This window comes from Aquarana catesbeiana, linkage group LG10 (genome assembly GCF_042186555.1).
Source record: "Aquarana catesbeiana isolate 2022-GZ linkage group LG10, ASM4218655v1, whole genome shotgun sequence".
Lineage (NCBI taxonomy): Eukaryota > Metazoa > Chordata > Amphibia > Anura > Ranidae > Aquarana > Aquarana catesbeiana.
Window position 1 is genome coordinate 17,033,827 of NC_133333.1, and position 17,054 is coordinate 17,050,880.

General features: G+C 43.5%; 1 protein-coding gene across 3 annotated transcripts in view; it reads left to right on the top strand.

Annotated features, from left to right (window-relative positions):
- The window catches only part of MAG (myelin associated glycoprotein), a 124,951-nt gene that overhangs the window by 103,058 nt on the left and 4,839 nt on the right, over positions 1-17,054 (top strand). For 2 of the 3 annotated variants that reach the window (XM_073601722.1, XM_073601723.1), the window contains exons 9-10: positions 1,439-1,535; positions 4,284-4,380. In XM_073601722.1, the coding sequence (XP_073457823.1) occupies positions 1,439-1,535; positions 4,284-4,380 (194 nt within the window). Of the gene's footprint in view, positions 1-1,438; positions 1,536-4,283; positions 4,381-10,482; positions 10,524-17,054 lie in introns of all 3 variants that reach the window. The other variant, XM_073601724.1, reaches the window with a different exon arrangement.

A 17,054-nucleotide genomic window follows, 5' to 3' on the forward strand; every position in this document is an offset into this window, starting at 1 on the left:
AATCAGGGACAGTCCCTCCAAATCAGAGACAGTTGGGAGCTATGCTTTTTTCAAAATTGTCGCTCTTTTTTTTGTTTATAGCGCAAAAAAAAATAAAAACGCAGCGGTGATCAAATACCACCAAAAGAAAGCTCTATTTTTGGGAAAAAAAAGGACATCAATTTTGTTTGGGTACAGCGTCGCATGACCGCGCAATTGTCAGTGAAAGCGACGTAGTATCGCAAAAAATCCTCTGGTCATTAAGAGGGCAAATTCTTCCAGGGCTGAAGTGGTTAAAATACAATATGGCAACCTGGAGGCGTTCTGTACACAGATGGTATACAGAATCCCCCCCCCCCCAGAAACACCATTTCCTGCTTGTGTGATTGGCTCACTGATTTTCCCAGAAGTCTGCACTAAGAGACAAGTCAGACTTTGGGCATCCTCTGCAACAAAAATATCATTTTTGCTGAGATACTACCAAAGCGAAATCACATCTAACCCTGTAGCTTCCCTCATTAGAGCCCTGCAAGTGCAGCAGCTGATTGGTAAATCTAAAATCACTCCCATCCACATTCACTTAGCACATGGACACAGACAAACAAACAGCTATTTCTTCAGAATAACAAAAGGTAGGAATCTGCTACAAAGTTTGTTAAAATCCCTGCAATGTACAAAGATCACCCAGAGGGGAATGTTTTTTTTTTTCCCTAACAAAAGCGGAGTTACTCTTTAAGTTGGAATTCCAGCCAGGACACACAAAAGGGCCTATTTATGAAACATTTGTTGTACAAATGTCCGAAACATCTGTGCATGCTGGATGAAATATCTTCGTAATTTCTGGTATTTCAGAAAACTATACTGCATTTTGGCCACTAGGTGGAACTGACAATGCAGGAATGTATTGTCATCTCCATCTAGTGGTCAAAATGCAGTATAGCTTTCTTAAAATACCCCCAGCCAAAAGATATAGTACTGCATTTTGGCTACTAGATGGAGCCAGCAATACAGGGAATTCAACTATTACAAAATATACTGGGACACTTTGTCCAGCCTGAATGAATGCTTTTAACATTCATACAATGAATATTTTATAAATATACCCCATCGTGAGGGGAAATCTGTCTAGGCAGCAATATAAGATATGATGTAGGCCCTTCTTTGCTCTATCCAAAACTAAGCATTAGGTGAATGAATATTCGCTTTAATCTCAGTGCTGCCTGGTGATTTCCCTACACATGCGTTTATGAAATCATTCCAAATAGAGACTGCAATGTACAGCAGCCCATAGCAAACAATCATAATTCATACTTCCTTTTATTTGGCATCTGTAAACTGAAACCCGATTGGCTGTTTGGCTGAGCTTCTCCCACCATTCATTTCACAGCCAACGTTTTGATTTCCGCACCCCGCCGACCTCTCATACATCTTGCTTTGTGGTTTGTATTCCCTCTTGCAGACAGCATGCTCTGGGCGAAGATCGGTCCCGTGGGAGCCGTGGTGGTGTTCGTCATCCTTGTCGCGGTCGGTGGCTACATGATTAAAACCAGAGAAAAGTAAGGAAAGTTTTCGGCTTTTGGATTGAATATGATGAAATCTAAAGTGAGCGGGATCCACAAACATCCCCGACCTAACCGGTGCCAGATATCGGGGCCAAGCCATCTGATTCAACGAACAAACCAAGTATTATCATTCCGAGGCCTCCCTCTCTAAACACGTCATGTTCATGGTAGACTTGGGATACTCTGGACTGCCCACTCAGACAATGTATATCTAAAGTTGAAGCTATCCTTTTGTATCTCAGGAGATTTTATTTAACAAAATCCTTCACTCTGTACATAGGTTTACAATTATTTTATTTTATTTTATTTTTTTGCCTAATACATGTGACATACGTTATTACTTTGCATGACCACCCCCCCATGAGATTCCATTAAACATTCAATAAAATCTTTATTCAATTCTTTATGTCTCATTTATGTGTTTTAATTTCTATATTTTCTGCACCCCTATCTCAGTTTAGAAGGAGACTAGTCTCCCTTCCATTTTATGGGACTTTCAATTGTTTGGTGAAGTGAGTAACTTCAAAGTTAAGTTAACTAAATTAAAATTGTTGGATATCTTCCTTACACATTCTGAAGAAGCAGTCAAGAGGGCAAAAAAATAAATATTAGGATATTTCCTGTGCTGGTTGAATGTTTTACATTTATTTAAAATGGAAAAATCAAACATTGGCCACTAGATGGCGCTAAGTATCATAGGACTTTCCTGTGCTGGTCAAATGTTTTTCATTTATTTAAAATGAAAAAAATACTACATTTGGCCTTTAGATGGCGTGAAGTATCATAGGAAAGCCTTATAATACTTAGCGCCATCTAGTGGCCAATTTTAGTATTTTTCGTTTTAAATAATTAACGAATGAATGTACATGTACAAAGCAGATTTTTAAATTTCTTTTATAAATACACCCTGCAATGTCTTCCTTCCCTTTTAAATAGAAATAATCAGCAATTACATGCTTAGGTGGACAGATATCACCCTAAATCCCTAAAACCAAATTGGATTTTACATAGTTGGGTGACTCTTCCCTTAGCCTGGTTTGGCAGAATGAATGCCATAAAGAGGCATGTTCCTTCTTTAATCCTACAATTTATCTGCCAATTTAGGACACTCAGTTTAGCAAGAGATACAACTCCATATCGGGGCTGTACCAGGATGGTTGTCCTACTGATCAGATGGGAAGGAACTGCAAATTGCAGTTTACTAAACTGGTGCATAGTTAGCCTCAATAATGCAAAACAGGGTCAGAATAGGCAAAAAGCATGCATACATTGTAGAATAATGAAAGCTGCACAAACATGGACACTGCAAAGCAATATTTCTGCGACTCAGTCAGGGTAACATAGCATAGTCTATATAAACAAAAATCCAGTAAAACTACTGAACACAAACAGCTGGTTGCACTTATCCTCATGAATACCGTCCTTCCCAGTGAAGTACAGGGTAGCTCTGGTAACACAGGCAAACAGCTGGAGGGACCCCCGAGCCCGAGGACACCACTGGAACTAGAGTACACTGGAACTAATCAGGGAACAGTAGCTGGGTCTTCCATAGAAGCTGCATGCTATTAGCCTCCTACCTGCACACCGATTCTGACAGCGATGGGCCTCTCACCTGGCTGCAGATCACCTGCAAAATTTACTTCTGCCTCATGAGGTGTGGACTCTCTAAAATGCTTAGGAAGGGAAGTAGAAGAACTCATTCTAACTGGGCATGTCCAGGAACCCAGGGAGGTGTAGGAAAGGATTTAAAAAAGCTACAGGGTTCCTTTGTTTTTCATGGAGCAAAACGCACAGCAAGCAATAACGATACAGGCCATTATCATCACTACTTGCTGGTTTTGGATCATGAAACACTGACATTTTGTCATATAAAATGAACACTTTTAATACCCCTGAGGAAGCAGTTAGCAATATGCCGAAACGCGTTGGACTTTAAATTCGATGGAAATGTTAGAGGGCGATACTAATAGAAATTGGAAAAGAAAGATTAGCAAAGAAATAAGAGAGCTGAGAGATGGAAACTGAATGGAAAGATTGGACAGGATCTGGGAGAGATAGAAACAATTTCTATTAAAGAGACCCCCAACATGGAGTTGTAATGTTACCTCCTTCTAAACTACGATAGGGGTGCAGAAAATATAAAAAAGCAAAACACTTAAAAAAATTAAAAAGGAGTTTCTTCAATCCATCTCTCATGGGGAGGATAATAATGTACACTGCATGTTACAATTTTAATACAAAATATTAAAAAGAGCCAAAACTAAACTCCAAACAGATATATAAAAAATGTCAAATGAAGCACAAGTTGGGGTTCACCTCTTCCCCCATCACCCCTAAAAATACACTCAGTAGTAATTTCACTGTGTTCATTCATAAAAGGAAGGGACCGGTTAATTAAATATTTACCAGCCCCTTCCTCGCTCCTGAGAGGAGGAAAGCTGGCAGCACTACAGGGGGGAGACAGGAAGCAGGGGGAATCAGCACCTTACGGGGTGATTAGGGTGTGCCTGGGCACATCCGGCATACCCTGTGCACATGCCTATGGACAGGAAATAACACGAAAAAAAAGATGAAGTGCAGAGCATTATGGGAAGCTAATTTTTTGCTGCTATTTTTTAAGCCCCCCAGAGGTTTTACATTTCAAACAATTATTCTAAAATTGTACAGCTGGACTGTAAACATGCTGCACGTTATATGATAACATAATTTATAGCTTTTTCCGTTTGTTTTCTTTTGGTGTAGAAAGCCCATGACAGAAAGTTCTAGTTTCATCCAGACAGAGACTTCACCGTCGTACAGCGGAGACGCATCGAAGAAGAAACCTTTAGGAAAAATCGAGGTAATAAAATTATTATTCTTTTTTTGTCTGTTAAGGTGCTACAAGGTGCTTTTTAATCCATCTGTTGTTTTAGTTTTAACTTCACGTTTTTATTAGGTATTCATTTTTTGAAGTTTTTCTTTAAATTTATGCGTTCGGTTCCCCAGAGGGCAAAGTATGTGTAGTATTTGTTCCATCTTCCTTGGTGCTGTCTAAGTCCAGCTGTGAGGTCGGATAGGGCGCCCCACCTCACTTCTTGGCCGTCCAACAACGCAGCTAGCAAGGTAGACGGCTTCTTTACCAAACGGCACCGTTCTTTGTCTACGAGCACTTGCCTGAACATTTTAGCTAACAATCCGCCACCTTCATTTCCTAGGTGACACTTGTCTCGGAAAGTGCTTTGAGATGAAGAAAAACAGTTTGTTCAAGCAGCCATCTCCTTGCTAACTGCGTTGTCGGACGGCCGCGGAGGGAGGAGGGGCGCTCTGTCGAATCTCACAGCTAGCTTTACACAACACCTAGGAAGATGAAACCAGGGCTGCCGATAGGGGGGTACCACCGGGCCACCTGGGCACAAAGGGGGGCCCAGACAGCAGGGGGATCGAGCGGTGGAATGGGAGGACAATTCCGCTGTTCGCCCACAGCAGCGGGAGAGGGAAGCTGGCGGCGTTGCGGGGAGACAAGGGGGACACAAAGGGGAATCAGATGTGGGCAGCCCAGGGAGGGGTTTCAGTGCGACGGGACAGGAGGACACATACAGAATGATGCACTGTGTCTGTGTCTCTCCCTCCAGCAGCTGAAAGCCATTTCTCCCCCTCTTCCTCTCACCGGCTTTCAGCTGCTGGAGAGAGAGACACAGACACGGTGCATCTTTCTGTAATTATCCTCCCGTCCCACTGCAGCAATCCCCCTCCCTGGGATGCCCATATCTGATTCCCCGCTGTGTGTCCGCCCCCCTCCCGTCCCCCGCAGCACCGCTGGCTTTCAGCTGCTGGAGGGAGAGACACAGACACAGTGCATTGTTCTTTAATTGTTCTTGCTGCAGCGATCCCCCTTCCTGGGCTGCCCCACATATAATTCCCCACTGTGTGCCCAGGCCCCTCCTAACTCCCCCCCCCGCAGTGCAACCGCCTTCTCTCTCCTGTTGGCTGTTGCGGGCACACATGCGGATAGAGAGTGGGGGAAGGGGTCCTATGTATTTAACTGGCCCCTTACTTTTCTGAATTGGACACAGTGCGGTATGGGTTGCTTCTGTGTCCATTAATATCTGAGCTTAGTAAACTGTGTACTCAGTTCATGAATGGGGAGGAACATCTGTCTCCTGTTCATTCATTTTCAGTGCAACTGAGGCTACAGAGAAAGGAATTGAAGAATCCGTGTCCTCAATTCCTATCTCTGTCTCAGAGGTGAGATATCAGGGGTCTGTTTATATCCCTGATATTTCATCCAACCTTCCCTTCCCCAACAGCGTTGTAGAAGAAAAAAAATAAAATTGTAAGAAATCATTTAAAAATTTTAAAAAATAACTAAAAAGAATTTTAAAATTGTAAAAAAAAAAGATATTCATTTTTTAAATTTTTAATCACTTCGGCTCGAGAAGAATTTACCCCCTTCTTGACCAGAGCACTTTTTGCGATCCGGCACTGCGTCCCTTTAACTGACAATTGCGCGATCGCGCCACGTTGGACCCAAACAAACAAAACAAAAGTCCTTTTTTTCCCACAAATAGAGCTTTCTTTTGGTGGTATTTGATCACCTCTTTTTTTACTTTTTGCTATAATAAATACCCCCCAAAAATGTATAAAAAAAGCAAATTTTTTCCTCAGTTTAGGCCGATATGTATTCTTTTACATATTTTTGGTAAAAAAAATCACAATAAGCGTATATTGATTGGTTTGCGCAAAAGTTATAGTGTCTACAAATAGGGGACAGTTTTATGGCATTTTTATTATTATTATTTTTTTATTAGTAATGGCGGCGATCTGCGTTTTTTATCGTGACTGTGACATTATGGTGGACACATCAGACACTTTTGACACTAATTTGGGACCATTGTCTTTTATAGAGCGATCAGTGCTATACTGTGTAAATGACACTGGCAGGGAAGTGGTTAAACACTAGGGGGCGATCAAGGGGTTAAGTGTGTCCTAGGGAGTGATTCTAACTGTGGGGGGGATGGGCTACCTAGGGTATGACAGCGATTACTGCTCTCAATGACAGGGAGTAGTAGATCTCTGTCATGTCACTAGGCAGAACGGGGAAATGCCTTGTTTACATAGGCATCGCCCCGTTCTACCTCTCCACAATGCAATCGCGGGCCGCTGGCGAACATTGAGTTCCCGGGGCACGCTCCAGCGGCGTGAAAAATTTGCCGAAAGGCGGCAAATTTAAAGGGATGTACCTGTACCGCCCATTTGCCTGCCTGTGCCATTATGCCGATGTATATGTGTGTGCGGCGGTCGGCAAGCGGTTAACTAAGGAAGGCTGTACAAGGCCCCTTGATTTCTAGCAGAAGCCGTAGATGAGACAAAATACTACATGCATTTTGTCCCCTGGGGAACAGAACACATTAATAGATATTGAAGTGAGACATCTACTTTAAGTTGTACCCTCGTCTGCCTGCCTTAATCCATGTCACTCATCTGTGGAGGGAGGGGCAGTGGAGTAGCTACATCGTTGGGGGTGGGGCTCCAGTGCACCGATTGCAAACTACTTATAGGGCTATAGTCATGTACCGATGCATTTCTGCTAAATGTAACCTTGGCATTAAATTTAAACTAAAGTAGAGCTGAAACCTTTTTTTTTTAAATTTTGGATAGAGTAAGGGAGGATTATAACCCCTGTCAAGAGTTTTTCCTTTTATCATCTGTATCCCAGAAAAGGAAATTTTTCCCCATGGGGTTTTGTATTGCAGCCAAAAAATTGAAGAATTAGAATATATTTTTATTGAAAAAGTATCGTACAATATAAATTATGTTAAAACATGAGCTCTGTTATTCAATTCATTGTGTATATATATCATGGTAATACAGACATAAATGTACATAAAATGCATATTGTATGGTATAGATATATATAATCATAATCACACTGACGCGTTTCGACCATTAGTAGTAGAGGTCTTCTTTTGGGGGAAAAAAGAGGAATACAAGAGCTCTACAAGAAAACATATCATCTGTATCCCATTGGGGAGATTTCCCTTCACTTCATGTCCCAAAGTCAAAACAGGAAGTTAGGGGAAATCCCTCCAAAAGTGAGGGAATTCCTGGTTGTCAGCGTCCCCATTGGAAGATTTCCCCTTTATTCCTGTCCTGATGAGAACCCAAAAGTTGAAAATTTCTTTCACCTTCGCTGATAATGGTAAACAGGGCAAATAGGGAGGGTCAATCTCTCTAATAGGGGCACAGACACCAAAAGAAACCCAACAGGGATTATAATCCTTCTTAATTTTGTCTTTAGTTACACTTTAAGTGGTCTATGTATAAAATGTTTGTTATGCAGAAGTGACAAACATCCACACATTTATAATTAAAAACACTGTCTTTTCTCTAAAATATGCAGTTCATTCATCGTCAGCGCCACCTACTGGCCATAATGCATTTTTTTCCCCATAAATACCTCAATTAGGAATAAAAATGCATTATGGCCACTAGGTGGCGCTGACAGTATAGGAACTGCATATATTAGAGAATATATGGCAGTTATGGGTGAATCTCCCTAACAGGGGCACAGACAGCGATGGAAAACCGACAGGGATTATAATGCTTCTTAATTCATCTAAAACTAAAAAAAAAGTTTTGTTTTAGTTAATATGGGGTCTATGTTTTAAATATTTGTTGTACAGAAGTGACAAACATCCGCACATTTACTATGAAAAACGCTGTCTTTTCTCTAATACAGTGGGGCAAAAAAGTATTTAGTCAGCCACCATTTGTGCAAGTTCTCCCACTTAAAAAGATGAGAGAGGCCTGTAATTGTCATCATAGGTATACCTCAACTATGAGAGACAAAATGTGGAATCAAATCCAAACAATCACATTGTCTGATTTTTGAAAGAATTTATTTGCAAATTATGGTGGAAAAGAAGTATTTGGTCAATATCAAAAGTTCATCTCAATACTTTGTTATATATCCTTTGTTGGCAATGACAGAGGTCAAACGTTTTCTGTAAGTCTTCACAAGGTTGTCACACACTGTTGCTGGTATGTTGGCCCATTCCACCATGCAGATCTCCTCTAGAGCAGTGATGTTTTGGGGCTGTCACTGGGCAACACGGACTTTCAATTCCCTCCAAAGGTTTTCTATGGGGTTGAGATCTGGATACTGGCTAGGCCACTCCAGGACCTTGAAATGCTTCTTACGAAGCCACTCCTTTGTTGCCCGGGCGGTGTGTTTGGGATCATTGTCATGCTGGAAGACCCAGCCATGATTCATCTTCAATACCCTTGCTGATGGGAGGAGGTTTGCACTCAAAATCTCACGATACATGGCCCCATTCATTCTTTCATGTACACAGATCAGTCGTCCTGTTCCCTTTGCAGAGAAACAGCCCCAAAGCATGATGTTGCCACCCCCATGCTTCACAGTAGGTATGGTGTTCTTTGGTTGCAACTCAGCATTTTCTCTCCTACAAACACGACGAGTTGTGTTTCTACCAAACAGTTCTACTTTGGTTTCATCTGACCATATGACATTCTCCCAATCCTCTTCTGGATCCTCCAAATGCTCTCTAGCAAACCTCAGACGGGCCGGGACATGTACTGGCTTAAGCACTGGGACACGTCTGGCACTGCAGGATCTGAGTCCCTGGCGGCGTAGTGTGTTACTGATGGTAGCCTTTGTTACGTTGGTCCCAGCTCTCTGCAGGTCATTCACTAGGTCCCCCCGTGTGGTTCTGGGATTTTTGCTCACCGTTCTTGTGATCATTTTGACCCCACGAGGTGAGATCTTGCGTGGAGCCCAAGATCGAGGGAGATTATCAGTGGTCTTGCATGTCTTTCATTTTCTAATTATTGCTCCCACAGTTGATTTCTTCACAGCAAGCTGTTTGCCTATTGCAGATTCAGTCTTCCCAGCCTGGTGCAGGTCTACAATTTTGTTTCTGGTGTCCTTCGACAGCTCTTTGGTCTTCACCATAGTGGAGTTTGGAGTGTGACTGTTTGAGGTTGTGGACAAGTGTCTTTTATACTGATAACAAGTTCAAACAGATGCCATTAATACAGGTAATGAGTGGAGGACAGAGGAGCCTCTTAAAGAAGAAGATACAGGTCTGTGAGAGCCAGAAATCTTGCTTGTTTGTAGGTGACCAAATACTTATTTTCCACCATAATTTGCAAATAAATTCTTTCAAAAATCAGACAATGTGATTGTCTGGATTTGTTTCCACATTTTGTCTCTCATAGTTGAGGTATATCTATGATGACAATTACAGGCCTCTCTCATCTTTTAAAGTAGGAGAATTTGCACAATTGGTGGCTGACTAAATACTTTTTTGCCCCACTGTATATGCAGTTCCTATATCGTCAGCGCCACCTACTGGCCATAATGGATTTTTTTTTCCCTATAAATACCTCCATTAGGAGAAAAATGCATTATGGCCACTAGGCGGCGACGATGATATAGGACTGTGATGGCGAACCTTGGCACCCCAGATGTTTTGGAACTACATTTCCCATGATGCTCAACTACACTGCAGAGTGCATGAGAACCATGGGAAATGTAGTTACAAAACATCTGGGGTGACAAGGTTCGCCATCACTGATATAGGAACTGCATATATTAGAGGAAATGTGGCAGTTTTCGCACTAAATGTGTGGTTGTTTGTCACAGCCGCACAGCGAGCGTTTTATACATAGAACCCCGAGCAATTTGGTGTTGCACTCTGAAGGAATTCATTATTCGCTCCCCTTAGAAGCGATGGAGATATAGTTAATTACGCCGGTTGGATTTACCATTTCAATAAAACATTTTACTTGCGCAGGGCGGCAGACTTTTTTTTTTAACACTTCTCATGTAGATTTCATAAGTCATCATATGCCATGAATTAATATTCCAAGACATCATGTACTATCTGCTAATGATTCCAGACATCACCTGCCATTTACTAATCCTTCTCTTTAATAGTCAGGGGAGATCAGCTCGCTGGAAGTAAAATGACACAACAGGTAAGTGCCCGACATGTCTGTGTGATGTCATAATCATAACAACCAATCAGATCTACTCCCTAACCTGCAATGGAAAACACAAATGACAGCCTGAATTTAAGTAACTCTTATCATCAGTCCTATTTTCTTATTGGTGCTCAAGATGTTTGTGAACTCATGTGCAGAGAAGCCTGAATATATATAAAAGATATAAGAAACATAAATCATTTTATGATGTAATTTATAGCCAAATTATTATTATTTTTTTAAGTTTGTTAAGATTGATTAATGTCATGTTACAAACAAATATTACTATAGAAAGAAAGTATAAATGTTATAATTGTTCCTTTTGAAATAGCAATAATATTATAATCCTAGTACAAAGCATTGCAAAGTTATTTACAAACAAAAAAGTGCTTTTTGTTTTCTATTTTTTAAAATAAGTTTAAATATTAAAGGTCAGGAAAATAGAAACACACAAACAAATGAAAAAAAAAAAGATCATCTGAAAAAAATTGTTAAGGGGAGATGGAGAAGAAGAAGTTAATTAGGGATAATTAATGTAAATTAAGCACTACTACACGGGATAAATAGCAACAAATACAAAAATAAAAGTATATATACAGTGGGGACGGAAAGTATTCAGACCCCCTTAAATTTTTCACTCTTTGTTATATTGCAGCCATTTGCTAAAATCATTTTTTTCCTCATTAATGTACACACAGCACCCCATATTGACAGAAAAACACAGAATTGTTGACATTTTTTGCAGATTTATTAAAAAAGAAAAACTGAAATATCACATGATCCTAAGTATTCAGACCCTTTGCTGTGACACTCATATATATAACTCAGGTGCTGTTCATTTCTTCTGACCATCCTTGAGATGGTTCTACACCTTCATTTGAGTCCAGCTGTGTTTGATTATACTGATTGGACTTGATTAGGAAAGCCACACACCTGTCTATATAAGACCTTCAGTGCAAATGAGAATCATGAGGTCAAAGAAACTGCCTAAAGAGCTCAGAGACAGAATTGTGGCAAGGCACAGATCTGGCCAAGGTTACAAAAAAGTTTCTGCTGCACCTAAGGTTCCTAAGAGCACAGTGGCCTCCATAATCCTTAAATGGAACGTTTGGGACGACCAGAACCCTTCCTAGAGCTGGCCGTCCAGCCAAACTGAGCTATTGGGGGAGAAGAGCCTTGGTGAGAGAGGTAAAGAAGAACCCAAAGATCACTGTAGCTGAGCTCTAGAGATGCAGTCCGGAGATGGGAGAAAGTTGTAGAAAGTCAACCATCACTGCAGCCCTCGGGGCTTTATGGCAGAGTGGCCTGACGGAAGCCTCTCCTTAGTGCAAGACACATGAAAGCATGCATGGAGTCTTCTAAAAAACACCTGAAGGACTCCAAGATGGTGAGAAATAAGATTCTCTGGTCTGATGAGACCAAGATAGAACTTTTTGGCCTTAATTCTAAGCGGTATATGTGGAGAAAACCAGGCACTGCTCATCATCTGTCCAATACAGTCCCAACAGTGAAGCATGGTGGTGGCAGCATCATGCTGTGGGGGTGTTTTTCAGCTGCAGGGACAGGACGACTGGTTGCAATCGAGGGAAAGATGAATGCGGCCAAGTACAGGGATATCCTGGACGAAAACCTTCTCCAGAGTGCTCAGGACCTCAGACTGGGCCGAAGGTTTACCTTCCAACAAGACAATGACCCTAAGCACACAGCTAAAATAATGAAGGAGCGGCTTCACAACAACTCCGTGACTGTTCTTGAATGGCCCAGCCAGAGCCCTGACTTAAACCCAATTGAGCATCTCTGGAGAGACCTAAAAATGGCAGTCCACCAACGTTTACCATCCAACCTGACAGAACTGGAGAGGATCTGCAAGGAGGAATGGCAGAGGATCCCCAAATCCACGTGTGAAAAACTTGTTGCATCTTTCCCAAAAAGACTCATGGCTGTATTAGATCAAAAGGGGCTTCTACTAAATACTGAGCAAAGGGTCTGAATACTTAGGACCATGTGATATTTCAGTTTTTCTTTTTTAATAAATCTGCAAAAATGTCAACAATTCTGTGTTTTTCTGTCAATATGGGGTGCTGTGTGTACATTAATGAGGAAAAAAATGAACTTAATTGATTTTAGCAAATGGCTGCAATATAACAAAGAGTGAAAAATCTAAGGAGGTCTTTTGTAAATATTTTCTTCTATCTTTTCATGTGACAACACTGAAGAAATGACACTTGTCTACAATGTAAAGTAGTGAGTGTACAGCTTGTATAACAGTGTAAATTTGCTGTCCCCTCAAAATAACTCAACACACAGCCATTAATGTCTAAACCGCTGAGAACAAAAGTGAGTACACCCCTAAGTGAAAATGTTCAAATTGGGCCCAAGTTACTTTGTATCTCTCTATCTCATGTCTGAACAATGTTTTTAAACTGTGTTAAGTTGTGTCACTCTATCTTGTGTCTAAACAACATTACTTTGTTTCTCTCTATCTCATGTCCGAACAATGTTTATAAACATTGTTGCTTTGTATCTCTATATTTCCTGTGTGAACAATGTTACTTTGTATCTTTCTATCTTTCATATGAACAATGTTTATAAACAATGTTGCTTTGTATTTTTTGTTATCTCCCATCTGGACAATGTTTGTAAAAACTGTGCTGTTACAACTTCTAGCTAGTACCTTTCAATTGCTAGCAAGTGTGTGGAATGGATTGGCAGTGGGGCAGAAGGACAGGGCATACTGCATACGACCCATGTACTTCAATTACATTTTTTGAAGTGTGTAGTATGCCCCGTGTCCTGTCCACAACTGGTTAGTCATTCTCTGTCCCTATACCAGTGGTGGCCCGTACACTGTGGGCAAACAGGAGCCGCCCCCCCATCCATGCACCCGACCCCTTTCAGGACGCCGGACACATGGATTCTTATGGTGGAGGTGGGAGGGGGTGGTACTTTTTGTATGTGACACCGCAGCTTGATGTGTCCCCAGCCCCTATCCCCCTGTATCATCTTCCTAGTGCAGTTTAGAAGGGAGTCACGAGTTCCACCAAGTTTTGTAAAGAAGATGTTACTGTTCCACCCGCACTCTTACCCAACAGCTCACAGTGTTCCCTCTTTAGTCTGACTCTGTGTGTTACTTATCATTCTGTTCCAAATCTAAATTTTTGTGGTCTTTTCAGACTGTGAATAAATTAATTGTTGTCTCTCTCCGTGGTGCAGTCATCTTCAATGTATGTTTTTGGTATTATATAACTGCTGAAGAGCCATATTGCAAATACATGACATAAGCCACACATCAAACATTTCAATAAATGAATGAGGAGAGGTATTCAGAAGCGGAATGAGGAAGAGCAAACACTCGCTGAATGAATCAAACTTATGTTTACTGAGCAGGTAGTTGAGCCCCCCCCCCCCCCCGAGCCTGGCCACCAACATTACCCAGGGCCTGCCCATGGGCCATCCTACCAGACCCCTCACACCTGTATATATGTAAGCCCCCCTCACACCTGTATATATGTCAGCCCCCCTCACACCTGTATACACGTCAGGCCCCCCTCACACCTGTATACACGTCAGGCCCCCCTCACACCTGTATACACGTCAGGCCCCCCTCGCACCTGTATACATGTCAGCCCCCCTCACACCTGTATACATACCAGGCCCCCCCCCCCACACCTATGTACATGTCAGCCCCCCTCGCACCTGTATACATGTCAGCCCCCCTCACACCTGTGTACATGTCAGCCCCCCTTGCACCTGTATACATGTCAGCCCCCCTCACACCTGTGTACATGTCAGCCCCCCTCACACCTGTATACATGTCAGGCCCCCCTCACACCTGTATACATGTCAGCCCCCCTCACACCCGTGTACATGTCAGCCCCCCTCACACCTGTATACATGTCAGGCCCCCCTCACACCTGTATACATGTCAGGCCCCCCTCACACCTGTATACATGTCAGCCCCCCTCACACCTGTGTACATGTCAGCCCCCCTCACACCTGTATACATGTCAGGCCCCCCTCACACCTGTATACATGTCAGGCCCCCCCTCACACCTGTATACATGTCAGGCCCCCCTCACACCTGTATACATGTCAGGCCCCCCCTCACACCTGTATACATGTCAGGCCCCCCTCACACCTGTATACATGTCAGCCCCCCTCACACCTGTGTACATGTCAGCCCCCCTCACACCTGTATACATGTCAGGCCCCCCCTCACACCTGTATACATGTCAGGCCCCCCCTCACACCTGTATACATGTCAGGCCCCCCCTCACACCTGTATACATGTCAGGCCCCCCTCACACCTGTATATATGTCAGGCCCCCCTCACACCTGTGTACATGTCAGCTCCCCCCTCACACCTGTATATATGTCAGCTCCCCCCTCACACCTGTATATATGTCAGCCCCCCTCACACCTGTATACATGTCAGCTCCCCCCTCACACCTGTATATATGTCAGCCCCCCTCACACCTGTATACATGTCAGGCCCCCCTCACACCTGTATACATGTCAGGGGCCCCCCTCACACCTGTATACATGTCAGGCCCCCCTCACACCTGTGTACATGTCAGCCCCCCTCAAACCTGTATACATGTCAGCCCCCCCACATCTGTATACATGTCAGGCCCCCCTCACACCTGTATACATGTCAGGGGCCCCTTCACACCTGTATGCATTTCAGGGACCCCCTCACACCTGTATACATGTCAGGGACCCCCTCACACCTGTATACATGTCAGCCCCCCTCACACCTGTATACATGTCAGCCCCCCTCACACCTGTATACATGTCATGCCCCACCCCCTCACACCTGTATACATGTCAGGCCCCCCTCATACCTGTATACATGTCAGGCCCCCCTCACACCTGTATACATGTCATGCCCCACCCCCTCACACCTGTATACATGTCAGGCCCCCCTCACACCTGTATACATGTCATGCCCCACCCCCTCACACCTGTATACATGTCATGCCCCACCCCCTCACACCTGTATACATGTCAACTCCCCACATATACACATCTGTAAACACACAAAGCTCTGGCCCCTCCCTGTGCACAAACAGCCCCCCTTCCTTTCCTTTACAGCCCCTACTTATAAAGGAGATCTTCTTACCTGGTCCTAGCTCCTGTTTCCACAAAGCTGACATGTTGCTGAGACACAGAGGGGCTGCAGCCGATCACACTATATAACACAGCACACACGAGGGGTGCACATATGCATAGTAGCCAGAGGTGGCAGCAAAGAGCTCAATACCACAGAAAGCAGATGCTGCAGAGATCGTTTCTGCACTGCACAACACGGCACTGCTTCACCTGCTCCTGCCTTCTCCTAGCCTGGTCGGGCCCTTCAGACGCTTGGGCCCCTTACAGTTTTATCGGCTGTACCCCCCTGATGGCCTCCCTGGGTGAGTGATCCCTCAGATGGTCGGGCGGACCACGGGCGCCGGAGAAGGTGGAGGCACTGTCGGAAAAGTGAAGAAGATCATACCAGTCCCTGTTGCATGCCGCTGGGCGCCGGAGAAGGAGGAGGTGGGTGGAGACTGGAGACAGCAGTGCAGCACTAGGCCTCACTCCTGGCCTCACTCAGAGTCTGTGACATCACTGGTTGATAGACGCTAGGCGGGGGCAGCCCTAGCAACCAGTTCTGACAATGTAGTACTGGCGGTGTCCTCTATTTCAATCCGGGATACATGGGCACTTTAACACACCGCTGCAACCGGGAAGAGACTCGGGGCTATGGGCCCCAGATTTGGGGCTATGGCCCCAGAAGCCACCCCCTAGTGACACCACTGCTGGCCACCAATGTAAGGGGGGCATTCTTACCATTGACCGCCAATGTAAGGAGCATTCTTCCCAGTAACCTCCAATGTAAGGCACCTTCTTCCCACTGACCACCAATGTAATGAACATTTTTCTCATTGACCACCAATGTAAGGAGCATTCTTCTCACTGATCACCAATGTAAGGAACATTCTTCTCACTGATCACCAATGTAAGGAACATTCTTCTCACTGATCACCAATGTAAGGGACATTCTTCTCACTGATCACCAATGTAAGAGACATTCTTCTCACTGATCACCAATGTAAGGAGCATTCTTCCCACTGATTACCAATGTAAGGAGCATTCTTCTCACTGATTACCAATGTTAGGAACATTCTTCCCACTGATCACCAATGTAAGGGACATTCTTCTCACTGATCACCAATGTAAGGAGCATTCTTCCCACTGATTACCAATGTAAGGAGCATTCTTCTCACTGATTACCAATGTTAGGAACATTCTTCCCACTGATCACCAATGTAAGGAACATTCTTCTCACTGATCACCAATGTAAGGAACATTCTTCTCACTGATCACCAATGTAAGGAACATTCTTCCCACTGATCACCAATGTAGGGAACATTCTTCCCACTGATCACCAATGTAAGGAACATTCTTCCCACTGATCACCAATGTAAGGAGCATTCTTCTCACTGATCACCAATGTAAGAGACATTCTCCCCACTGATCACT